The sequence below is a fragment of the Oncorhynchus keta genome, chromosome 11, assembly GCF_023373465.1.
Source record: "Oncorhynchus keta strain PuntledgeMale-10-30-2019 chromosome 11, Oket_V2, whole genome shotgun sequence".
NCBI classification, from domain to species: domain Eukaryota; kingdom Metazoa; phylum Chordata; class Actinopteri; order Salmoniformes; family Salmonidae; genus Oncorhynchus; species Oncorhynchus keta.
This window is the reverse complement of record NC_068431.1, coordinates 25,665,550-25,691,573: the sequence shown is the minus strand read 5'-3', so window position 1 is coordinate 25,691,573 and position 26,024 is coordinate 25,665,550. Positions and strand designations below refer to the sequence as shown.

Below are 26,024 nucleotides of genomic sequence, written 5' to 3'. Positions count from 1 at the left end.
ATTGCGAGTGTAGCGAAATGCTTGTGCATCTAAACTCAGCTAAAAAAGAAATGTCCCTTTTTCAAAGATAATTCGTAAAAATCCAAATAATTTCTAAGATCTTCATTGTAAAGGGTTTAAACACTGCTTGTTCAATTCACAATAAACAATTCATGAACATGCACCTGTGGAACAGTCGTTAAGTCAAGCTTACAGACGGTAGGCAATTAAGGTCACAGTTATGAAAACTTAGGACACTAAGGAGGCCTTTCTACTGACTCTGAAAAACACCAATCTGTGTGAATGTGCCTTGGGCATGCTGCAAGGAGGCATGAGGACTGCAGATGTGTCCAGGGCAATAGATTGCAATGTCCGTACTGTGAGACGCCTAAGACAGCGCTACAGGGAGAGAGAACGGACAACTGATCGTCCTCGCAGTGGCAAACCACGTGTAACAACACCTGCACAGGATCGGGTACATCCGAAAATCACACCTGCGGGACAGGTACAGGATAACAACAACAACTGCCCGAGTTACACCAGAAACGCACAATCCCTCCATCAGGGCTCAGAATGTCCGCAATAGGCTGAGAAAGGCTGGACAGAGGGCTTGTAGGCCTCTTGTAAGGGAGGTCCTCACCAGACATCTCCGGCAACAACGTCGCCTAGGGGCACAAACCCACCATCGCTGGACCAGACAGGACTGGCAAAAAATGCCCTCCGCTGATGAGTCGTGGTTTTGTCTCACCAGGGGTGATGGTCGGATTCACGTTTATCGACGACGGAATGAGCGTTACACTGAGGGCTGTACTCTGGAGCAGGATCGATTTGGAGGTGGAGGTTCCGTCATGGTCTGGGGCGATGTGTCACAGCATCATCAGACTGAGCTTGTTGTCATTGCAGGCAATCTCAACGCTGTGCATTACAGGGAAGACATCCTCCTCCCTCATGTCGTACCCTTCCTGCAGGCTCATCCTGACATGACCCTCCAGCATGACAATGCCACCGGCCATACTGCTCGTTCTGCGCGTGATTTCCTGCAAGACAGGAATGTCAGTGTTCTGCCATGGCCAGCGAAGAGCCTGGATCTCAATCCCATTGAGAATGTCTGGGACCTGTTGGATAGGAGGGTGAGGGCTAAGGCCATTCACCCCAGAACTGTCTGGGAATTTACAGGTGCTTTGGTGGAAGAGTGGGGTAACATCTCACAGCAAGAACTGGCAAATCTGGTGCAGTCCATGAGGAGGAGATGCAATGCAGCTGGTGGCCACACCAGATACTGACTGTTACTTTTGACTTTGACCCCATCTTTGTTCAGGGACACATTATTCCATTTCTGTTAGTCACATGACTGTGGAACTTGTTCAGGTTATGTCTCAGTTGTTGAATCTTATGTTCACACAAATATTTACAAGTATGCTGAAAATAAACACAGTTGACAGTGAGAGGATGTTTAGTTCAGACAATGCAGCAATATCAACAAGCAATTTAACAATTCCACAACAACTACCTAATACATATACATCCAAGTAAAGGGATGGAAGGGGGAAAATAAAGGTATATTCCCAAAAAAGTATGTATATTCATGCATATATGTGTATGTATGTATATACAGTTGAAGTCGGAAGTTTACATACACTTAGGTTGGAATCATTAAATCTAATTTTTCAACCACTCCACAAATTTCTTGCAAACAAACTACAGTTTTGGCAAGTCAGTTAGGACATGAAGTAATGTTACCAACAATTGTTTACAGACAGATTATTTCACTTATAATTCACTGTATCACAATTCCAATGGGTCAGAAGTTTACATAAACTAAGTTGACTGTGCCTTTAAACAGCTCGGAAAATTCCAGAAAATTGTCATGGCTTTTAGAAGCTTCTGATAGGCTAATTGACATCATTTGTGTAAAATAGAGGTGTACCTGTGGATGTATTTCAAGGCCTACCTTCAAACTCAGTGCCTCTTTGTTTGACATGGGAAAATCAAAAGAAATCAGCCAAGACCTCAGAAGAAAAATTGTAGACCTCCACAAGTCTGGTTCATCCTTGGGAGCAATTTCCAAATGGCTAGAGGTACCACGTTCATCTGTACAAACAATAGTACGCACGTATAAACACCATGGGACCACGCAGACATCATACAGTCTCCTAAAGATGAACGCACTTTGGTGCAAAAAGTGCAAATCAATCCCAGAATAACAGCAAAGGACATTGTGAAGATGCTGGAAGAAACAGGTACAAAAGTATCTATATCCACAATAAAACGAGTCTATATCGACATAACCTGAAAGGCCGCTCAGCAAGGAAGAAGCCACTGCTCCAAAACCGCCATAAAAAACCCAGACTACGGTTTTCAACTGCACACGGAGACAAAGATTGTACTTTTTGGAGAAATGCCCTCTGGTCTGATGAAACAGAAATATACAAATAGAACTGTTTGGCCATAATGACCATGGTTATGTTTGGAGGAAAAAGGGGTAAGCTTGCAAGCCAAAGAACACCATCTCAACATGAAGCACGGTTGGAAGCATCATGTTGTGGGGGTGCTTAGCTGCAGGAGGGGCTGGTGCACTTCACAAAATAGATGGCATCATGAGGGAGGAAAATGATGTGGACATATTGAAGCAACATCGCAAGACATCAGTCAGGAAGTTAAAGCTTGGTCGCAAATGGGTCTTCCAAATGGACAATGACCCCAAGCATACTTCCAAAGTTGTGGAGAAACGGCTTATCGACAACAAAGTCAAGGTATTGAGTGGCCATCACAAATCCCTGACCTCAATCCTATAGAAAATTTGTGGGCAGAACTGAAAAAGCGTGTGCGAGCAAGGAAGCCTACAAACCTGACTCAGTTACACCAGCTCTGTCAGGAGGAATGGGCCAAAATTCACCCAACTTATTGTGGGAAGCTTGTGGAAGGCTACCCGAAATGTTTTACCCAAGTTAGACAATTTAAAGGCAATGCTTCCAAATACTAAATGAGTGTATGAAAACTTCTGACCCACTGGGAATGTGATGAAAGAAATAAAAGCATTCTCTCTTCTATTATTCTGACATTTCACATTCTTAAAATAAAGTGGTGATCTTAACTGACCTAAGAAGGAATTTTTACTAGGATTAAATGTCAGGAATTGTGAAAAACTGAGTTTAAAATGTACTTGGCTAAGGTGTATGTAAACACACACACGTACGTACGTATGTATGTATATGGATATTTACCCCAAAAATATATGGGGGATTTGAAATGATGCAGACAATTACATTGATGGAAGCAACAATCTTTCCGCAATATATAAAAGTAAAGGGATGGAATAAGAATATGTACATATAAATATATGGATGAGCAATGACTGAGCAGCATAGGCAAGATGCAATAGATGGTATAAAGTACAGTACACACATATGGGATGAGTAATGCGAGATATGTAAACATCAGTATTAAAGTGGCATTACTAAAGTGACTAGTGATCCATTTGATAGAGTGGCCAATGATTTCAAGTCTGTATTTTTTAATTTTTTTAACCTTTATTTAACTAGGCAAGTCAGTTAAGAACAAATTCTTATTTACAACGACGGCCTAGGAACAGTGGGTAAAATGTTCAGGGACAGAACGACAGAGTTGTACCTTGTCAGCTCGGGGATTCGAACTTGCAACCTTTCGGTTACTAGCCCAACACTCTAACCACTAGGCTACCCTGCCGCCCCATGTAGGCAGTATGTAGGCTGCAGCCTCTCTGTGTTAGTGATGGCTGTGTAACAGTCTGATGGCCTTGAGATAGAAGCTATTTTTCAGTCTCCTGGTCCAAGCTTTGATGCACCTGTACTGATCTCACAACTAGTAGCTACTTCCCATGAAGTTGCCGGACCTGCCAGACAGTAGTGCCAGTGTAGTTGCCGTTCATGCCCTCCCCATTGAGTAGTAGACTGTATCCATGTATAAAAGTGACATCTAGATGGTTATCAATTTTCATTATTTCTTGTATAGGCTGCTATGAATCCATGGGAAGGAAAGTTGACACGGTACCTACTGCCGGCGACATGTCCTGCTACAGCTGCCCATAAAGGAAGCAGGTAGGAAGCAGGTTGGCAGGCATGTCGATACAACACCACAAATCTTCCCAATTAGGTGAGTTGCTTTCTATACACCCACTCTCCTTCGACACAGCCACTCGCCCATACTCCAGTCATCATATTGTGCTGCAGCTACCCATACTTGAGTGGACTGGCCGGTCACAACGTCTCGCATGGAAACGCTGTACAAATCGATGGAGCATACGACCACAATTCTGTTTCAAAGAGGCAGTCACCACAACAAACCCATTTCACTTAGCACAGACGTAGCTCAGATTCAGAGTTCACATGTACAGGGTTGCAGGTGTGATTGCCGGGTACAGTGAAAATCTTAGGCACCGAGCTCTAACATGCAGGACTAAGTGAAATAAAATTGAGAAAATTGTAAAATATATATATATATATATATATATATATATATATATATATATATATATTTGGGGAAATTATTTTTATGTTTGGAAAAATAACGTTCCCAAAGTAAACAGCCTATTTCTCAGGACCAGATGCTAGAATATGCATATAATTGACATCTTAGGATAGAAAACACTCTAAAGTTTCCAAAACTGTAAAAATATTGTCTGTGAGTATAACAGAACTGATATTGCAGGCAAGCCTGAGAAAAATCCAATCAGGAATTGACTCTTATTTTGAAACCCTGTGTTCCTATGCATCCCTATTGCCCATTGAAAGGGATATCAACCAGATTCCTTTTTCTATGGCTTCCCTAAGGCATCAACAGCCTTTAGACATAGTTTCAGGCTTTTATTTTGAAGAATGAGCGTGAACGACCACATTGCGTAAGTGGATAGGTGGGGGCTCTCTCAGAGTGATTTGTGCGCAAAAGAGAGAGGCGGCCATTGTTACTCCCGGGCCTAGTGAAAAGCCAACTGTCCCGGTTGATATATTATCAAATAGATATTTGAAAAACACCTTGAGGATTGATTATAAAAAACGTTAAACATGTTTCTGTGTACATTATGGATATAATTTCGAATTTTTGTCTGCGTTGTCGTGACCGCTCTTTCCGGTGGATTCCTGGGCATAACGCACCAAACCAACAGAGATATTTGGATATAAAAATATCTCTATGGAACAAAAGGAACATTTGTTGTCTAACTGGGAGTCTCGTTAGTGAAAACATCCGAAGATCAAAGGTAAAGGATGAATTTGATTGCTTTTCTGATTTTCGTGACCAAGTTACCTGATGCTAGGTGTACTTATTGTTTTGTTATGCTATCGATAAACTTACACAAGCGCTTGTATTGCTTTCGCTGTAAAGCATAATTTCAAAATCTGAGACGACAGGGTGATTAACAAATGGCTAAGCTGTGTTTCGCTATATTTCACTTGTGATTTCATGAATATTAATATTTTCTAGTAATATTAGTTGACTATTGCGCTATGCTATTCAACATTGCTGATGACAAATATACCGGATCCGGGATGGGTGGTTCTAAGAGTTAAGTTCATGTTTAAAGTATCCCTATGTTTCTGTTATTACGGTGCTATCACTCTGTTATTAGTACGCCTGCGCGGTAGTCTCACCGCTGATGGACCTGGCCTGAGTGCAATGGCAACCATGTACTGTGGAAATACGGTTTAGTAAACGTTGTTAAACTGGAACCTAGTCCTTGTGTAATTTTAGGTTAATGGGGATAGGGGGCAGTATTTTCACTTTGGATGAATTGCGTGCCCATAGTGAACTGCATCCTACTCTGTCCTAGATTGCTAATATATGCATATTATTATTACTATTTGATAGAAAACACTCTGAAGTTTCTAAAACTGTATGAATTATGTCTGTGAGTATAACAGAACTCATAGGGCAGGCAATCTTCCAAACAGTAAGTGAAATTCTGAATACATGTCTAATTTCAAGTCATCACTTATCCACTTCCAAATAAGATATGGATCTGGTAGCACTTCCTACACCTTCCACTAGATGTCCTAATTCAGTAGAACGTGGAATGGAGCTTCTGGTGTGAACTTTGACCGAATGGGAGGGGAAATAGTCACTGTCCCGACAGAATGCCATTTTCCTGTGGCGCATTTGACTGTGGGTGTCACCATCGTTCCATTTGGCTGCAGATGAAAACGTATGCTCCGGTTGGAACGTTATTGGATATATATGAAAATAACATCATGAAGATTGATTGTCTACTTAGTTCGACCAGTTTATTCGACCTGGAATATATATTTTTGAAGTTTTCGTTCGAGTTCTCCTGGACCAGCGTCAGCTTTTGGGCACGTGAGCTGAAAGTGCTAGCAAATGCAGCTAATTGGACACTAGTATTGGACATTATGGAACAAAACAACAATTTATTGTGGAACTAGGACTCCTTGCACTGCATTCTGATGAAAGATCATCAAAGGTAAGGTCATATTTATGATGTTATTTCGTATTTCTGTTGACTCCAACATGGCGGAGAAATATATTTACGTCTGAGTGCTGTCTCAGATTATTGCATGGTAGGTTTTTTTCGTACAGGTTTTAAAAAATCTGACACTGCGGTTGCTTTAAGTACCAGTGTATCTTTAATTATATGTAGAACATGTATCTTTAGTCAAAGTTTATGATGAGTATTTCTGTTATCTGGCGTAGCTTTCTATAATTCCTCCGGATATTTTGGAGGCATTTCTGAACATGGCGTCAATGTAAACCGAGATTTGTTGATATAAATATGCATATTATCGAACAAAACATTAATGTATTGTGTAACATGTCATATGAGTGTCATCTGATGAAGATTTTCAAAAGGTTAGTGATTCATTTTATCTCTAATCCTGCTTTTGTGACTATCTTTGGCTGGGAAAAATGGCTGTTTTTTTTTTGATTTGGTGGTGGTCTAACATAAATATATGTTGTGTTTTCGCTGTAAAACATTTTAAAACCGGACATGATGGGTGGATGAACAAGATGTTTATCTCTCATTTGCTATATTGGTCTTGTTAATGTGTGAAAGTTAAATATTTCTAAAGAATATTTTTGAATTCCCTGCGCCACCTTTTCAGCTGAATGGGGGGGGGAGTTCCCCTAGGGGATCGCCATAACAGGTTTTAACACCCTCAAAGTAGCCTAAAAAACATTCCCTTTGTTTTCACATTGGCGTACTATGCACAAGTTGTGTGTACACCAAAAACATGACCCAAGGGTCATAGTAGGTGCGTCAGCACCCGCATTCCGCATCCAAGAGAATGAGGGCTGTTCCTGAGACAATCTCCCCCAATCATTCCCCACAGGCCCAAACTACACAAGGTCTCTGTGCCTCACATACTTTCACGGCCCAGAGCATATGTGTTGGGAAATTGACCAAAGCCCCATTGGGAAAATCATGACAAATATTACTGTCTCCTTCACACATTCTATCTCTCACTTTGCTTCTCTCATAGACACATCCAGCTCTTGTCTTGGCTCGCTTGCGCTCCTCACAGCTGCCCAAGTCACTCGACTGGTCCCCAGACAGGAAGCCAGCTCCAGCCCAGGGAGGAAGTAGGAGATTCAAAGAGTAGTGGGGTCAGAACATCTGGACAAACACCTGCCATACTAGGGCAGTCAGGCTGGAGAAAACAGCAGAGCTGATCACACTGTTGCTTAGACTTCAGTGTTTAAGTGTGTGGATGACGTGCGTCTCTTAAACATCAGTGTTTAAGTGTGTGGATGACGTGCGTCTCTCAGACTTCAGTGTTTAAGTGTGTGGATGACGTGCGTCTCTCAGACTTACATTTACATTTAAGTCATTTAGCAGACGCTCTTATCCAGAGCGACTTACAAATTGGTGCATTCACCTTATGACATCCAGTGGAACAGCCACTTTACAATAGTGCATCTAAATCTTTTAAGGGGGGGGGGGTGAGAAGGATTACTTTATCCTATCCTAGGTATTCCTTAAAGAGGTGGGGTTTCAGGTGTCTCCGGAAGGTGGTGATTGACTCCGCTGTCCTGGCGTCGTGAGGGAGTGTGTTCCACCATTGGGGAGCCAGAGCAGCGAACAGTTTTGACTGGGCTGAGCGGGAACTGTACTTCCTCAGTGGTAGGGAGGCGAGCAGGCCAGAGGTGGATGAACGCAGTGCCCTTGTTTGGGTGTAGGGCCTGATCAGAGCCTGGAGGTACTGAGGTGCCGTTCTCCTCACAGCTCCGTAGGCAAGCACCATGGTCTTGTAGCGGATGCGAGCTTCAACTGGAAGCCAGTGGAGAGAGCGGAGGAGCGGGGTGACGTGAGAGAACTTGGGAAGGTTGAACACCAGACGGGCTGCGGCGTTCTGGATGACTTCAGTGTTTAAGTGTGTGGATGACGTGCGTCTCTCAGACTTCAGTGTTTAAGTGTGTGGATGACGTGCATCTCTCAGACTTCAGTGTTTAAGTGTGTGGATGACGTGCGTTTCTTGGACTTCAGTATTTAAGTGTGTGGATGACGTGCGTCTCTCAGACTTCAGTGTTTAAGTGTGTGGATGACCTGCGTCTCTCAGACTTCAGTGTTTAAGTGTGTGGATGACGTGCGTCTCTCAGACTTCAGTGTTTAAGTGTATGGATGACGTGCGTCTCTCAGACTTCAGTGTTTAAGTGTGTGGATGACGTGCGTCTCTCAGACTTCAGTGTTTAAGTGTGTGGATGACCTGCGTCTCTCAGACTTCAGTGTAACCATCCAAGTCAGACAGTTTGCAGATGTCCTTTTAAACTTGAGTTAAAAAGGCTAAAAACAATTCTGAGCTTTCCAAAGTAACTTTTTTCCCCCAAATGCAATTCAATACAGTGGTGTATCCAACTGCAAAGGATCGCCTTCAATCTGCTCACTCTCTGAAATTTCAGAGGTAGAAATCTCAACCTAGTTCGCCAGCTAAAAGGACAGGAACCATTTTCTATGCAGGGGCGCTGGTGAGTGTATGTTTGAACATGTCAGGGTTCCTGTTAAGAATGTAGCCATTTCTGTGACCATGGAGAAGACTTGGCTCCTTACTGTTGCAGGACAAAGCTTAACGCTCCAAAGGATCCTTTTATAGCACCCGTCTTAAAGGGAGGACTTGAATAAATCAAGCCAGTCTAGAACCCAGCCACAGCCACAGCCGAAAGTCTTTCAAGTTACATCAAACAGAGTAGACAACTACAGCTGGCTGGTAACCAGATAGGGGGAACGCTGAAGAGGTCTGAAGAAAAAAAGCAGCAGGATCAACTCCTCAAAAGGAACCCTGATAAACCTAAATAACAAAAGGTAAATAACACAGCAACACATTAATTGGAAATAGTCTAGTAATCAACTAATTAAGTCTAGTGCAAGTGAATCTGATAAAGGAGGGTACGTTACACTCCGACAACAGTGTTCAGGTTAGAGAGTAAGTGGATTTAGCTGTTCAAGTGAGTTTCCACGCATCAAAGAGAAGGCTCCTAAAGTATTTTTCTAAACTTGACCAAAGCACTTGTGTTAGTTACATCATAGAGTGCACCAAGAACTAAGAATGAACTAAGAATGAACTGCGGACTCTGGTCCTAGTGTAGTGGTATTTTAGAGACTTGGTGAACAGACAGAGAAAGACAGTGTGCCTCAGCAGCGTGTCGTGTGCGTTAGTAGTGGGTTAGCTCTGGGGTGGTAAGGCACACGTAGGGATGGACACACGTGTCTACCTGAGCTCAGGCTGTAGAAGTTTAACGGGTCGGTCACCCATGCACTGTCCTGCTTTACACTCTCCATCTCCAAATCTGTATGCCATTCACACAAACGGATGGATAGGCAGGAGAGGTGGGTAGGAACGGAGAGGGAGAGAGATCGTCCTGTTAGAGGAGGAACATGGCAGGAACAACAGATTTTTTTCTGTTTTCGAGACTGTCACTCAGTCAGATAGCTTGGCATCTGACACTTGGTGGAGGAGGCACAAAAGGACATTACGCATTATGTGTGCATTGGTTAAAGTTCAATTAATATACAGGAAATGAATAAATCTTTCATAGTACATCATTGGGCAGTGAATACTACAAAACTTTGTCAGCAAATAAAATAATTTTCACTGTAAAAATTGGTGTCAGCCAGTACAAAGTATCATTAAGTGTTGCAATGACTATTGAATTTGACAACCAGGTGTGGAAGGAGGAAAAGCAGTGTGGGTAAGAAAAGTGTGTGGCCCTTAAGTGCATCCTTTCTTCCTCCCTCCTCTAATCTGTGATTAAGCATGATTAGATAGGTGAACCCAAGGGCTCCATCACATGGCTTTCACTTGTCCAGTAATTTCTAATCATTGACTACTTCAAAGAAAGAAAGAAGGTTGCACTTGAACGGGGCCTGTGTTTGTGAGAGGGATAGGGAGAGGGGGTGTATACCAGCACGCACAGGGTGGGAAGAGACTCCAGGAGGCCGGCCGTAGACCAGAGCAGGGGAATGCTGAAGTAGGGAGGGGGGCAAAGGGGATGACAGTGAAATAAACAACAAGCTTAAACATGCATGGAGCAGAGTGAAGCCGTGTAAAAAGCCACATGCAAATTTCAGGTGTGTGACCAATATGGAAACTCAATGAGTGGAGATCTAAAATTGGTGGGTAAGCAAATAGGAGCCATTTCCACAGAGTTGACTTTCTTTGTGTGCATTCAGGACAGTATGACAGATACAGCATGATGCATTATTTTATTTGCATAACACACAATCTAATATGCTTAGAAACATTGCCTTTAATTTTGTGCACGAGATAACATTGGGCCATAACCCCTAACAACATCTGAGACAGCATAGTTATGGTGATGATGCTATTCCTCATTACGGATCCTATGGGGATCCTATGGGATGTGTTGTTTTTTTGTCACCACTTCCCTGTATCCTTTGCCTTGATATTGTTCCCAGCAGGCCTTGCATGGTTCTGCTCCTACCAGGCCTCCCACCTCAATTCCAAAGGGTTGGTTCTGACACTGAGTCATTGGGTGATTCACCCCTTGAATTGGAAGGGAATTTTTCAAGACTGATTTAGATAAGCTTAAGGTGTCTGTGGCTGATCGAGAGAGTACATGGGGCTGAGTCCAAAATGGTACCTCATTCCCTACATAGTGCTCTACTTTTGGCCAGAGCCCATGAGCTCTGGCCAAAAGTAGAGCATTATAGGGAATGGGATGTCATCTCAGGATATAAGATATGAATAGGATGGGATGCCATGGAAAGGGCTTGGCAGCCTGGTCATTCCGAAACATGACATAAGCTGCACTTTTCACAATCCATCTAAAAGTATTACCCATGTAAGAGGGGGTCAAAGTCCATGCATGATAGAGTTTCTATTACGCCTATCAGAATGTTTTGGCTGTACTTTCTGATTGTGATAGGGCTTTATGGTACACTCACGGGTTGAATGGCCGTGTTTGTTTTTGGATACTCATATGAGTGCGCTAGGTGGCTTATCTGTTTGCTCTGGCTACCTATAGATCAGCGATGCGTGTTTGCATTGGATTAACATTGACATTGTGCAAATAGAGACATGAGACGCGAGTTTAGGTGGTTATTCAAGAGCACGATAACTATGGATTTCATTTTTCAAGTTGTGAAACGTTGAGTAGTGGGAATTCTCACTGGACACTTCATACCAATATAAGATCATCACATTCAACTAAAGAGATCAATATTATGATCTAGGTCTTATGTTGTTATTTTGCAGTCTAGTGTTGTGTTGAATACACAAGTCTCTTCAATCAATCCCTAGGTCTATACAGTCACTAAATTTTCCTTTTGGATTCACCCTATTGTATTGTGGAGTCAGCCCTGAAATGCATTTAAAAAGGCCAGTTAACATGAGAAATGTTTGGGTTGGTTGTGACTTCACTCATTCAGTGGTCTCTGCAATGACATGATAGGTGTTCCCTCACATTGCTCTGTGCTTTAGCCTCAGCTGGCCTAGCCGCCTGAGACAGACCGACACTTGTGTAGAGCATCACCCTTACTCCTCCACAGAGTGGCACTAGCACCTGCTGCAGCTCAGTCACCATGACACACCACACATCCCATCCACATCATCATCACACCACACACTTACAGACGAGATCACAGTTGGGAATCCCCCCCAATCTCACCAGACATTATCATACTCTAACGTTGATATGCATTTTCCATAACCAACTGCTTCCTGCTGTCATAAATATCAGATATATCTAGTTAGTAGTTTATAGTTAATTATGTCAAAATCACAACAACACATTTTTGATAAGAACTATTATATACTTTATCCACCAAAAACAACATAGCACCCAGTGGGAGTGTAACGGATGTGAAACGGCTAGCTTAGTTAGCGGTGTGCGCTAAATAGCGTTTCAATCGGTTACGTCACTTGCTCTGAGACCTTGAAGTAGTAATTCCCCTTGCTCTGCAAGAGCCGCGGCTTTTGTGGAGCGATGGGTAACGATGCTTCGAGGGTGACTGTTGTTGATGTGTGCAGAGGGTCCCTGGTTCGCGCCCGGGTATGGGCGAGGGGACGGACGTAAAGTTATTCTGTTACATTGATGCTGTTGACGCGGATTACTGGTTGCTGCGGAAAAAGGAGGAAGGTCAAAAGGGGGGTGAGTGTAACAGATGTGAAACGGCTAGCTTAGTTAGCGGTGTGCGCTAAATAGCGTTTCAATCGGTTACGTCATTTGCTCTGAGACCTTGAAGTAGTAATTCCCCTTGCTCTGCAAGAGCCGCGGCTTTTGTGGAGCGATGGGTAACGATGCTTCGAGGGTGACTGTTGTCGTTGTGTGCAGAAGGTCCCTGGTTCGCGCCCGGGTATGGGCGAGGGGACGGTTTAAAATTATACTGTTACAGGAGCGAATGCTAGGAGAGTCACGGATGCCTCACTGTACCTGGTTTTGGCACCGAGAGGAAATACAGTACCTGGTTTTGGCACCGAGTTGGTGACGGACTGCGGCACCTTGTCGTTTATCAGCTCCACACACTCACTGGGAAAGAAGCCAACCTGGGGAGAAAGGACAAAAAAACACTTTTTACACACAGAGACAGAGAGAGAGAGAGAGCACAAGAGTGAGCAGAGAGGATGAGTGTGTGTGAAAATGAATGAATGAATGAATGAATGAGTGAGTGAGAGCAGTACCACTAAAGACTGATAAACAGCCTTCAGCCACTTATATCAATATGTCTCTACTGTGCATCTGGCCTTTGTTGGAGACCTCTCTCTGGATTAGGGAGTCCATAGGCAGTTGGTATAAACACATACTAAAAGGTTGGTGTGAGACCCAGGATGCCACTTGGAAATGTGCTGTGCTCGTTGCGGTGTTCAGTCAAGATCATGTGCCTAATTAGCTGCCCAAGCTATGGCTTTTAGGAATGGTCTGTGCCAGCTGAAGCGGAGGTAAAGGCCGGAGGGTGAGTGTGTGTGGGGCAATGTGTGTGTGAGACTGTGTTTACATGCTGTGTGTGTATCCCAAATATTTTATATCAGAAGAACATTTCCTTCTAGTCTATAATTGGACACAAGTCAAGAGCAGACTGTGATAGTTTAAAATCTCTACAGTCAACCAAAAAGAAAAATATCCTTGTCGGACACAGATGTTAGTGCGTCAGGTAGCCTAGCGGTTAGAGCATTGGGCCAATAACCGAAAGGTTGCTGGCTCGATTACCCGAGCCAACAAGGTGAAAAAAAGCAAGGCACTTAAACCCTAATTTGCTCAAGGGGTGCCATACTACTATGGCTGACCCTTTAAAACAACACATTTCACTGCACCCATCCTGTGTGTGACAATAAAACATATATTTCTTTATATTATTTTTCAAATGAACATGAGTAAAACAAATTATTTCTGATTTAAAACAACTGATCCTCCCAGTGCAAATAGACATAGATGCCTCCAGGCTAGGGATGGACAGGTTTATTTGAATATGCAAACAAAGTATTCTATCACTTTTGTGAGTATATATGCATATTTTTTCTAAATGTCATGTTAGATACAAGGCTATACCATTACATTTGAAATTCTTAATGTTGTAATGACCTGACTAGATCATAAAGGAACAATTGCCCAGACTGAGGTTTGAGTTTATGAATTGACGGTTTACTAACCCAACTTTACACAGGCTACTGTTTGGCCGTAGCCCACGCCAAATAAATGAAGGATACCCCACAAACCAACCGTAACCTTCTCTTGTGAAGGCCAGACGTAAGAGAGAGAACAATGGCTAAACCTGGTCTTAACTTCCAATGCTTCATCCCCCTGCCCAACCCCCCTCCACGCCACTCCGCCAATTGCCAGGATGCCCGGCATCAGAACATTCCAGGCATTCCCGTGATTGGCAGATAGCAGGTTGATTGCCATGTCGGACTCCGCGAACACTGGTAAATGCAACACAACTCACTAATAGCCTAACACACAACACACAGCTATCTGTGCGGGCCGCTACAATCTAATAAAACAACACACTTTTGAATGTAGTTTATATGATGTGCGCCCCATGAAATAGTCTTCATATACACGTAGCTTGTTTTGTCGGCCAAGTAAAGCGGCACCACAGTCAGACTCCATGTGTAGCAAGTGAAATGACGGATCACTAATACAACGCAAGATGGAATTAAAATTACGAAATGAAACATCAGCGAAATGAGAAGGAGTGGGCTACAACAAGCAACCAAAATCGCAGCAAAATGTAGACTCAATTAGCCAGGGTAGCTAGATTACTTTTCTAGTCTACTCCAATTTATTCCAGTCAAGAAGGGCACGGTCAAATGGGATGATAAATAACACTGTGGCTGCTACAAGTTAGCTAGTGTATCAAGTCTGACGAGCTAGCTACTCTATCTCGTCCCTTTCCATCTCACACATACCTTCCCCTCCCCTGCAGCAGCAGAGCTCACACATACCGTCCCCTCCAGGTATGCTCAGGTTAAAAACATATGTACCATTTTTTTTTTTACAAAAATGAAGAAAAAAATAAAATAAACCATATATTTCGAATATCTGGAAAAATGCATGATATTATTAGAATAGTAAAATTATTTCTAACGCCCATCCCTGCTCCAGGATAAACTGTCTTCCTCAAGTCTTTGTGAGTGTTAAGAAATCTCTTAGGCTGTATAATAGAATAATATAAATCTCTATGCTGTATAATAGAATAATATAAATCTCTATGCTGTATAATAGAATAATATAAATCTCTATGCTGTATAATAGAATAATATAAATATATAGGCTGTATAATAGAATAATATAAATATCTAGGCTGTATAATAGAATAATATAAATCTCTAGGCTGTATAATAGAATAATATAAATCTCTATGCTGTATAATAGAATAATATAAATCTCTAGGCTGTATAATAGAATAATATAAATCTCTAGGCTGTATAATAGAATAATATAAATCTCTAGGCTGTATAATAGAATATTATAAATCTCTATGCTGTATAATAGAATAATATAAATCTCTAGGATGTATAATAGAATAATATAAATCTCTAGGATGTATAATAGAATAATATAAATCTCTATGCTGTATAATAGAATAATATAAATCTCTAGGCTCTAAAGCCATTCCCAGCAGAGCAATTTGACAAAAACCCTTCTCTGTCATTATTGACGAATCATCTAGTCCCATCTCTGATTTACAAATCTTAACGTGTGCGATACCTAACAAATCAGAGACCAGACTACACTAATAAATGGCTTCCATCTTGTAGTAAATGTGACTGATAAGAGGGTTGAATGTGACTATCATATGGATCCAAGGTCCAGCTGTCTTGCAACTTACAAACAGTACTATATAAAGATGTGACGCATGCTTCTCTCTCTCTCTCTCTCTCTCTCTCTCTCTCTCTCTCTCTCTCTCTCTCTCTCTCTCTCTCTCTCTCTCTCTCTCTCTCTCTCTCTCTCTCTCTCTCTCTCTCTCTCTCTCATATATATATATATATATATTTCTCCCCCCTCTCTCTCTCCTTGAGGCTCTGCAGGCAGGCTGATGTGTTGTGTCATACAGAAAGACGTGAGCTGCCTACCTGACCTTAAGCCACAGACTGACTCAGACTGCCTGTCGGGTGACTGACTGCCCTCCAGTGGAGATAGCAGGGAGGACATTGACATTTGCTTTGTGCGAGCAGATACACAATCCAATCAATGCTCCACCATCTAGTGGAGCATTGACATACAATGGCATTTCCCCAAAATCCAGATTGTTTTCAAGGACCAACATTGTGTGTAATAACCTAGTTATGACATCATTGTTGAAGATCAAACATCATGGTATGCACCAGACCATCCATGATTATTGGTAGGAATGAGGGACATGATTCATAATAATGAAATAATAGACAGATAATACCTTTGACAAAACCAAGGAATCTTCATCTACTTGATATTCCAAAATCACACACAAATAATGTTCCCTCTCTTTAAAACTCAGCATATGCACCCCTACAGTACAACAAAGCAACAGGCAACAACCGCCTCCAAGAGTCTTTAGCCTAACAGCTTCCCAAGTTCCTAATTGTCCTTCTGCAGCGTTTAATAACAACATGTTGTGAAGGCCCATCCAACATGGCAGCCCTCCCAGCTGGCCTGTGTCACTATTTTTCCCCCGGGGCAGCGAGCGGCAATGTTATGGGTCAGCTATGACCAGAACACTGCTAGGGGTCAATGCTAAGGGCACAGGAAGTTCAGCTGGATTAGATCAACAGACAACACAATATCAGGCTTTATTGTGCTCAAAGAAAGACTATTGATCACTTTAAATGGAATACTGGAAAACGTAGCTAGGCTAATATAATCACATCACGATCGAGAACAACCACTCTGTGTACCCATTTTGTATGATACAATGAGTATGTCTGTCTTTAACTGATGAGATAGTCCATAGAGAAATGTTTAACCCAAATGAACAATGAGCTGATTTGGTCTTTTGTATATGGATAAATATAGTAGAATTAGCTAAAAGGCCAAACCAAATGTGACTGAAAAGAGAAATTGATAGACACCAAAGCACAATAAAAATCCTGGCCTTGTGGAGTCTACAGTAGACAGAAGATGAGTGGATGCCAACTTATAAACACCCCAGGTTCTAAACTGCAACACAGTTGTTACGGATACAGTCATCCTGTGTGTGTGTATCCTGTGTGTGTTTCTTTTCTCTCCTTCTCCCCTCACAGGTGAAAATCATCACTCCCCAATCAGTCAACAATCAATCATCAATCAGAAGACACACCTCCTCCTATTTCCTAACCTATCACAGTTCCTTCCCCATGGTTTAAAAACCCCATCATTTGTTTGTTCTAGAGCTCAATCTCTCTGTAAATGCCATGTTTGTAGGTCTCTGTGTTTCACTCTCGCTTTGTGTCTTAACCTCTCTTTTGTTTAAGCACCTCATAGCACTTTGTCATCACCTGTGAGTATTGTTTTTGGTTATGGTGTTTGTCTGTTGCTGGTGGGAAAAGGGGGAAACCAAGACAAATCGCCCATGGGCATACACTACCCGTAGGTGAACTTTGTTAAATACACTAGTTAGAACTGGGCGGACCACCCACTGTATTTTTGGTTAGTTAGTTAGCTGTTGTTAAAGTAGGCTAGTCTAGCTTAGGGGTGTTTTTGAATACTTATTGTTTCTTTCCTTGGGTCCAGCTCAGCCCCTTTTCCTGCTCCCCCCCATTACAGTGTGTTTATAAATAAATCTGGAGTTTGACGGTAGATTTCTGTTGTCGTGGTTATTTCGTTCACACTTTTACTTTGTCACAATAATAATTTGCATGAGTTATGTTACAGGTCTCATTACCATCCCCCCTAGACTGTCGGGCCAAAAGGGATTCGTAACATAAGTGGGGGCTCATCCGGGATCTGTCATAACTGACACCCATGCCGCTCATGTAGATTGTTGTAGTGGTATAGTTCAGTGTTGAGCGTCATAGCTGAAGTAGCATTAGTGTTTGCTATTTTCTTTGGCACTTGTGAAGTAGTGTAAAATGACTACTTTTGATTTGAAATCCTTTTTGGATAACCCTTCGTAGGAGGTTTTTGACAAATGTCGTAGAGTTGATTTAATGACCTTGGCTGACCATTATTCAGTATCGATTCTGCAGAGTTTAGTTAAGGCGGAGGTGAAACGGCTAGTATTAAATGTATTGTTGGAAGAGCAGGTGCTTGTGTTACCGCTGCCTGAGCCTACTACCCCTGTAGCGGATGTTGCTGCTCCTGTAAGCCCATTGGTGTCTGATAATGAGGGAGAGGCTAAAACACCAGCCACATTGTCCCGTTTTGATCCACTCTCCCCACTGTCAAATGGTGATGCCAGGAGGGATGTCCGTTTAGCACAGTTCCAACTGGAGGTGGAAGAGAGCCCAAATTAGGCGAGAGACTCTCCAGTTGGAGATGTGTAAAATAGAGGCAGAAAAAGAACGAGAACAACGGCATTTGGAGATGTGTAAAATTGAAGCAGACAGAGAACAAAGCCAGTTGGAGTTCAAAATGCGCCAGATGGAACTGGAGGCAGAGACAGCGAGGCTAGCCTCCGGTCCTACTGTGCCTGTTTGTGAGTCGTCCTCACCTGCTGTGTCCTCAAACACGTCTTGACATTAGTAGGCAGATTGCCTTAGTACCTTTGTTCAGAGAGTCAGAGGTTGACTCCTATTTTTGTGTATTTGAGCGTATAGCCGTAGCATTGAAATGGCCTGAAGAGGTATGGTGCCTATTACTTCAGTGTAAATTAACTGGTAAAGCCCAAGAGGTTTTGTCAGCGCTACCTCTGGAGGACAGTTTGAATTATGAAGTGGTCAAAGCTACTGTTCTTCGTGCCTATGAGCTTGTGCCTGAGGCATACCGACAGAGATTTATGTCTCATAGAAAGTCTTCTAGTAAGACTTATGTGGAATTTGCTAGAGACAAGGGAAATCTGTTTGATAAATGGCATGCTGCTAGTAAGGTAACTGGTTTCAACTCTCTCCGGGAGTTAATCTTGTTGGAAGAGTTTAAAAATTGCTTACCCGAACGCATTGTAGTTTACCTAAACGAACAGAAAGTATCCTCCCTGGCAGAAGCGTCTGTGTTGGCAGACGAGTTTGTGTTGACGCACAAGAGTGTGTTTTCGGCTCAAACTGAGAGTAGAGCCACTGAGTTAACTACCTTTAGCCCTAGTCGGCCAGCAGTAGTATATCATGCATGCCAGAAGAATGAGCGTCCCTGTTTCTATTGTCATGAAGTAGGACATATGATTAATGATTGCTTCCTGCTTAAACGCAAACAAGGGATGCCTCTTCGTGCCAAGCCACCAACAGGTGTTGCTCTAATTTGTACGGTTGTGAGGTCTGCAACAAAACAGGTGCCTCAGGGTAACTGTAGTTTGAAAGTCTCAGTCCCCGACCGCAGTTATGAACCATTCATTCGAGGGGTTTGTGTCCCTAACGAATGACGAAGCGTCTCAACGACCGGTTAAAATCCTTAGAGATACTGGTGCGGCGCAGTCGTTTATATTGTCTGATGTGTTGCCCTTATCTGACGATACATACTGTGGTTCCAGTGTGTTAGTGCAGGGTATTGAAATGGGTTTTGTGCCATTGCACTTTGTGAAAGTACACTGAGTTAATCAGTGGAATATTCAGAGTGGGGGTACGCCCTATGTTGCCAGTGAAAGGTGTGACCTCTATAATGGGTAACGATATTGCCGGAGGAAAGGTAGTACCCGTATTGGATAAAAGTGACCACTCTCTCTCGAATGAGCTGGCACAGAGTTATCCACATGTGTTCCCCGCTTGTGCTGTCATTCGTGCTCAGGCACGACAAGAGGGTGATGAGAGATTTGTCGAACACTGTTCTGTTCAAAGAGGTTGATCAAGAGGATGGATTGTGTGATACCTCTGAGAAGCTGATCACCTCTGACAAACAGCCCAGGAAAGAATCAAAGAACGTTGAACTTATTGCTGATGCAATACAGTTACCAGTCACTCGTGAGCAGCTGATTGCTAACCAAAAGGTTGACAACAAGCTTGCTAAATGTTTTTCTAGTGTTGTCTCATTGGAAGATGTGAAGAAGAACGTGGCTTACTTCATTGATGGTAATCTCCTCATGCGTAAATGGAAACCCCATGTTGACGCGGATGGAGATTGGAATGCTGTTTACCAAATAGTGATTCCTACAGCCTTTCGACAAAATGTGTTATCCCTTGCTCATGATCACCAGTGGTCTGGTCATTTAGGAATCACAAACTTATGATCGGATCCTTCGACATTTCTTTTGGCCGGGTTTAAAACAAGATGTGGCTCAGTTCTGTCGGACATGCCACACATGTCAGATTAACAGGAAAACCAAACCAGGTTATTCCTCCCGCTCCTCTTTGTCCCATACCTGTCATAGGTGAACCATTCGAGCATGTGGTGGTTGATTGTGTCGGACCGTTACCGAAGACAAAATCGGGTAACCAGTTTTTGTTAACGATAATGTGTTGGCAGATGCTTTGTCTCGTGTGTGAAAATGATTTCTGTATGTTTTGCAAGGTTGTTGCTTTGTTGTGAGTATTCATTGAAATACTGTAGTCGCAACCCCTAGGGTTGCTCTTTTAAGGGTGGGAGTGTTACGGATACAGTTATCCTGTGTGTGTGTATCCTGTGTGTTTCTTTTCTCTTCTCCCCTCACAGGTGAAAATCATCACACCCCAATCAGTCAATTTAATCATCAATCAGAAGACACACCTCCTCCTATTTCCTAACCTATCACAGTTCCTTCCCCATGGTTTAAAAACCCCATCATTTGTTTGTTCTTGAGCTCAATCTCTCTGTAAATGCCATGTTTGTAGGTCTCTGTGTTTCACTCTCGCTTTGTGTCTTAACCTCTCTTTTGTTTAAGCACCTCATAGCACTTTGTCATCACCTGTGAGTATTGTTTTTGGTTATGGTGTTTGTTTGTTGCTGGTGGGAAAAGGGGGAAACCAAGACAAATCGCCCATGGGCATACACTACCCGTAGGTGAACTTTGTTAAATACACTAGTTAGAACTGGGCGGACCACCCACTGTATTTTTGGTTAGTTAGTTAGCTGTTGTTAAAGTAGGCTAGTCTAGCTTAGGGGTGTTTTTGAATACTTATTGTTTCTTTCCTTGGGTCCAGCTCAGCCCCTTTTCCTGCTCCCCCCCCCATTACCGTGTGTTTATAAATAAATCTGGAGTTTGACGGTAGATTTCTGTTGTCGTGGTTATTTCGTTCACACTTTTACTTTGTCACAATAATAATTTGCATGAGTTGTTACGGGTCTCATTACCATCCCCCCCCTAGACTGTCGGGCCAAAAGGGATTCGTAACACAGTAATTGTTTGTTTGTGTGTATGTGCTTCTGGGTCACAAACCTGAAAGCCGTGCTTGCCCCTCCACCATGTGGTGTCCTCTTTGGGGGGCATGTCAATCACTGACACAATGTCCCCAACCTGTCAGGGGAGCGAGAGAGATAGGAGAAGAGAGGGATAGCTGGATCAGTCATTGCTAAAGAAGGGACTCACTAGTCATGCTGTGAATACATCTGAGGGGAAACATCATCCTACATATAGAGGTGGTGGGTATTATTTGCTAAGACACATTTGGGAACCACTAACTGCATCAGAGTATTTGTACAGAAGAATTGCATGTTCAATCAGATGTGTGAAAAGAGTAATGGAGAAACAACTCCCTAGGAACAACAATGTATTGGGGCATCTGTAGAATAGTAAATATGATGCAGATTACCTGTCATACAGCAAAGAACAACGTGCTCATAAAATACGTATGATTATTTATCACTGCATCCAAGCACAGCCATTTATCCATGACATTCCCATTTGTATCTGTCCATGTGAGTGTGTGTACACGCATTTGTATGTGCACGTGTTGTTTAAATGCGGTTCAGCTCTCCCTGTACTTGGCGGTCACCTCGAAGGAGAGCTCGTCGGCGGCCTGTGCGATGTAGCGTTTGATGACATGGGCGGCGGCGATGGCGGGTACATTGATGGAAGACTCCTCGTGGACCAGTAAGTGGTTGCCCTTGTTATCAACCTGGAACACACACACACAATCAAGTTAGTGTCATATTTACTGTCTGTCACTGCACACATTACACTGGGTTGGTGAGTTACTGTTCTATTATACAAAGGGTGGGGCTAATCCTGGACGCTGACTGGTTAAAACTGCATTCCAGCCAGTGTTTATTCCACAAGTTACTACCAGCTAAAGCTATGACGTTTAAATGCCTATTTACTCTGGTCCATCTCACTGCGCAATCCACTGTCTCATCAGCCCAGCCAGGCAAGTTATAAACTTGATCTCCACTGTAAAAATAATCTAGACAATATATCCCATTTCTTTTAGACTAGCAATTGGTTTTCAAATGCGGAGATTTGTATAAACCTTGCTTTCTGTCTCTGACATTTGCAACATTGTTTCAGTATTGAAATTCGATCTCCAGCTGTCTCATAGTAGTGAACGTGTAGATGTCAGGATAAAATAGACGGAGGGAGATTTTCTCAGCCAGTCAAAGATCATGAAGAATCAGCATCATTTTTATGGATGTATATATATATATACAATTACTTAAAACTGAAGCTGGAAAGACTGCAAACTACAGTAGCTGCCCTTTGTTTCATTTGACCTGTTTTCTATTGACATTTCTTATATATATATATAAGAAATGTCAATAGAAAACAGGTCAAATGAAACGAAGGGCAGCTACTGTAGTTTGCAGTCTTTCCAGCTTCAGTTTTAAGTAATTGTGTTAGCTAGCGCCTCTGAACAACATTGTCCTGAAATAGCACATCATTAGCTCATTGTTAAGGATGTATCCAAATAAATGTCACTAGAAAACAGCTTTAACAAATGCAAATTGCAGCTACTTTGTTGTTATTCTGACTAAAATGTTTGACGAAACTGTAAGTTAGCCATAATTGGCTAGCTAGTAAGCAAGGGAGAAGAATGTTGCCAGCCAGTATGGAAATAGAACATTTAGAACAAATGACTGGGTAGTGTCCATAGATACAGAACTTGGGTAGAAGGCTTGGATAGCAACCCTAGATTTGCGTCGGACCTATATCTTGTGGAAGGATGAAATAGTATGAATAAATCCAACAAAATAACGCTTTTAATGAAAATATATAAATCATTATTTGAATACGTTGGTACCCCGTCTCAGGCCTGACACTCATGCCAATATACCCGGCTTCTCTGGCATTATCACTTAATTACGTGTGAGTGAAAAAGGAAAGAGAGGAGCAGTAAGCATGTGTGCATGCAAGAAAATGGGGAAACTACAGTATATGTTATTTGTGTAGAGCATGGCTCTCCAACCGTGTTCCTGGAGAGCTACCCTCCTGTAGGTTCACACTCCAAACCCAGTTTTAACTGACCCGATTCAGCTTATCAACAAGCTAATTATTAGAATCAGTTGCTAATTAATAATTTAGGGTTGAAGTGTAAACCTAGAGGACAGTAACTCTCCAGGAACAGGTTTGGAGAGCTCTGGTCTAGTGTGTATGGGAGATTGATAGACAGACAGACAGACAGCATGAGACACACAGGCATAAACCCAGACAGAAGCTCACCTCCATCCACGTGAGGGCGGGCCCACAGTTGATCTTGTTGTCAGCGATCGCTGAGAAGCGGGAGAGGTAAGCCATCAGCATCTGGGAAACTGCCTGTGAGAGAGGAAACCAGGAACAGACAATGGGTAAAACACTTACATATAAAATACTAGTTCCACACAGTGTTGAATGACCTACAGCTACTAAAAAGGTAGTGTACAGTACCAGTCAAAGGTTTTTACACACCTACTCATTCTTTATTTGGGCTGTTTTCTACATTGCAGAATAATAGTGAAGGCATCAAACTATGGAATAACACATGTAGTAACCAACATTTTTAAACACAAGAAAATATATTTTCTATTCTTCAAAAGTAGCCACCCTTTGCACAATCTTGGCATTCTCTCAACCAGATTCATGAGGAAGTCACCTGGAATGCATTTCAATTAACAGGTGTGCCTTGTTAAAAGTTCATTTGTGGAATTTCTTTCCTTAATGTGTTTGAGCCAATCAGTTGTGTTGTGCTAAGGTAGGGTTGGTATACAGAAGATGGTCTTTTACCAAATAGGGCTAAGTCCATATTATGGCAAGAACAGCTCAAATAAGCAAAGAGAAATGACAGTCCAACATTACTTTAAAACAGTACAGTCGCAAAAACCATCAAGCGCTATGATGAAACGGGCTCTCATGAGGACCACCACAGGAAAGAAAGACCCAGAGTTGCCTCTGCTGCAGAGGATAAGTTAGTTACCAGTCTCAGAAATTGCAGCCCAAATAAATCCAAGTAACAGACACATGTCAACATCAACTGTTCAGAGGAGAATGCGTAAATCAGGCCTTCATGTTCAAAGAATCCACTACTATAGGACACCAATAAGAAGATACTTGCTTGGGCCAAGAAACACAAGCAATGGACAGACAGGTGGAAATTTGTCCTTTGGTCTGATGAGTCCAAATTTTAGATTTTTGGTTCCAACCGCCGTGCAGAGTAGATGAACGGATCTCTGCATGTGTGGTTCCCACCATGAAGCATGGAGGAGAAGGTGTGATGGTGCTTTGCTGGTGACACTAAGGGATATATTTTGAATTCAAGGCACACTTAACCAGCATGGCTACCACAGCATTGCTGGTAGCCAAGTATTAATCTAACAGTAAATGTAATGTCTCAAAAAAACTTTGCAGTTGTAGCCTGTGCACTCGCAATGGCTGATGTGCATTTCACACGCTCTGTATTTAAAAGCCATAACAAATATCATGGTTGTAAAATAGTTGCTATAGAGAGAACATTTATGTCTACAGAAAGCTTAGAACCTCCTCTCTTCAACAGTGACAACAGCTGTGTTTTTCCCGCAATTGGATTTTGAAATGTTTATAGCCTACAATCAGAATACTTTATTTTCTCCTGGAATGCAGGGGGAGAGGGAGTGAGTCTCGCTCATCATAGAAGCAGGCCACAGCGAAACAGGCACAGGGCAGGGCAGAGACTTTAAATACAGGAATCATAATTAAGGCTCTGAATGAATAAAAAAATGTGTTGGTAGCACTGGTGCGCTCAACTTAAAGTTAGGAGCGCCACATAAAATGTAGGAGCACCAGAAAATAAGATTTTTTAAATTGATTAAGATACAACCTAAATTAATTACAACCTACTACTTTTGAAGCAAATGTTGTGCTCTGTCAACTAATATGTAACCCTGTAAATGCATGCATTTATTTTAAAAGCTAAAATGTTGATACAAATAGCTGTCATTGAAATTACAAAGCAATAATAGGTTTCTACATGGTGTAAAAAGCACGGTTTCCTATTGAGATGCATTGCATTCAAAATTGTACACGGTCTCTTTAAGAATGTCAGTGACGTTCTGAGTGGCAACATGCAAATCGGTCATTTATTTTTATTTGTTTACATATTTCACCTTTATTTAACCAGGTAGGCTAGTTGAGAACAAGTTCTCATTTACAACTGTGACCTGGCCAAGATAAAGCATAGCAGTGTGAACAGACAACACAGAGTTACACATGGAGTAAACAATTAGCAAGTCAATAACACAGTAGAAAAAAAGGAAAAAAAGAGAGTCTATGTACATTGTGTGCAAAAGGCATGAGGAGGTAGGCGAATAATTACAATTTTGCAGATTAACACTGGTGATAAATGATCAGATGGTCATGTACAGGTAGAGATACTGGTGTGCAAAAGAGCAGAAAAGTAAATAAATATAAACAGTATGGGGATGAGGTAGGTAAATTGGGTGGGCTATTTACCGATAGACTATGTACAGCTGCAGCGATCGGTTAGCTGCTCAGATAGCAGATGTTTGAAGTTGGTGAGAGAGAAAAGTCTCCAACTTCAGCGATTTTTGCAATTCGTTCCAGTCACAGGCAGGAGAGAACTGGAACGAAAGGCGGCCAAATGAGGTGTTGGCTTTAGGGATGATCAGTGAGATACACCTGCTGGAGCGCGTGCTACGGGTGGGTGTTGCCATCGTGACCAGTGAACTGAGATAAGGTGGAG

At 42.2% G+C, this 26,024-nt stretch overlaps 1 protein-coding gene across 8 annotated transcripts in view; it reads right to left on the bottom strand.

Annotated features, from left to right (window-relative positions):
- The window catches only part of LOC118389975 (rho GTPase-activating protein 32-like), a 262,757-nt gene that overhangs the window by 25,805 nt on the left and 210,928 nt on the right, over nucleotides 1-26,024 (bottom strand). For 6 of the 8 annotated variants that reach the window (XM_052529794.1, XM_035780032.2, XM_035780033.2 and 3 more), the window contains 4 exons: nucleotides 23,534-23,626; nucleotides 21,873-21,995; nucleotides 21,317-21,394; nucleotides 12,887-12,968 (listed from right to left, as the gene is read on the bottom strand). The exons of 1 other annotated variant lie outside the window; for it this stretch is intronic. In XM_052529794.1, coding sequence (XP_052385754.1) covers nucleotides 12,887-12,968; nucleotides 21,317-21,394; nucleotides 21,873-21,995; nucleotides 23,534-23,626 — 376 coding nt within the window. Of the gene's footprint in view, nucleotides 1-9,675; nucleotides 9,758-12,886; nucleotides 12,969-21,316; nucleotides 21,395-21,872; nucleotides 21,996-23,533; nucleotides 23,627-26,024 lie in introns of those variants that run through there. One more of the 8 variants, XM_035780037.2, reaches the window with a different exon arrangement.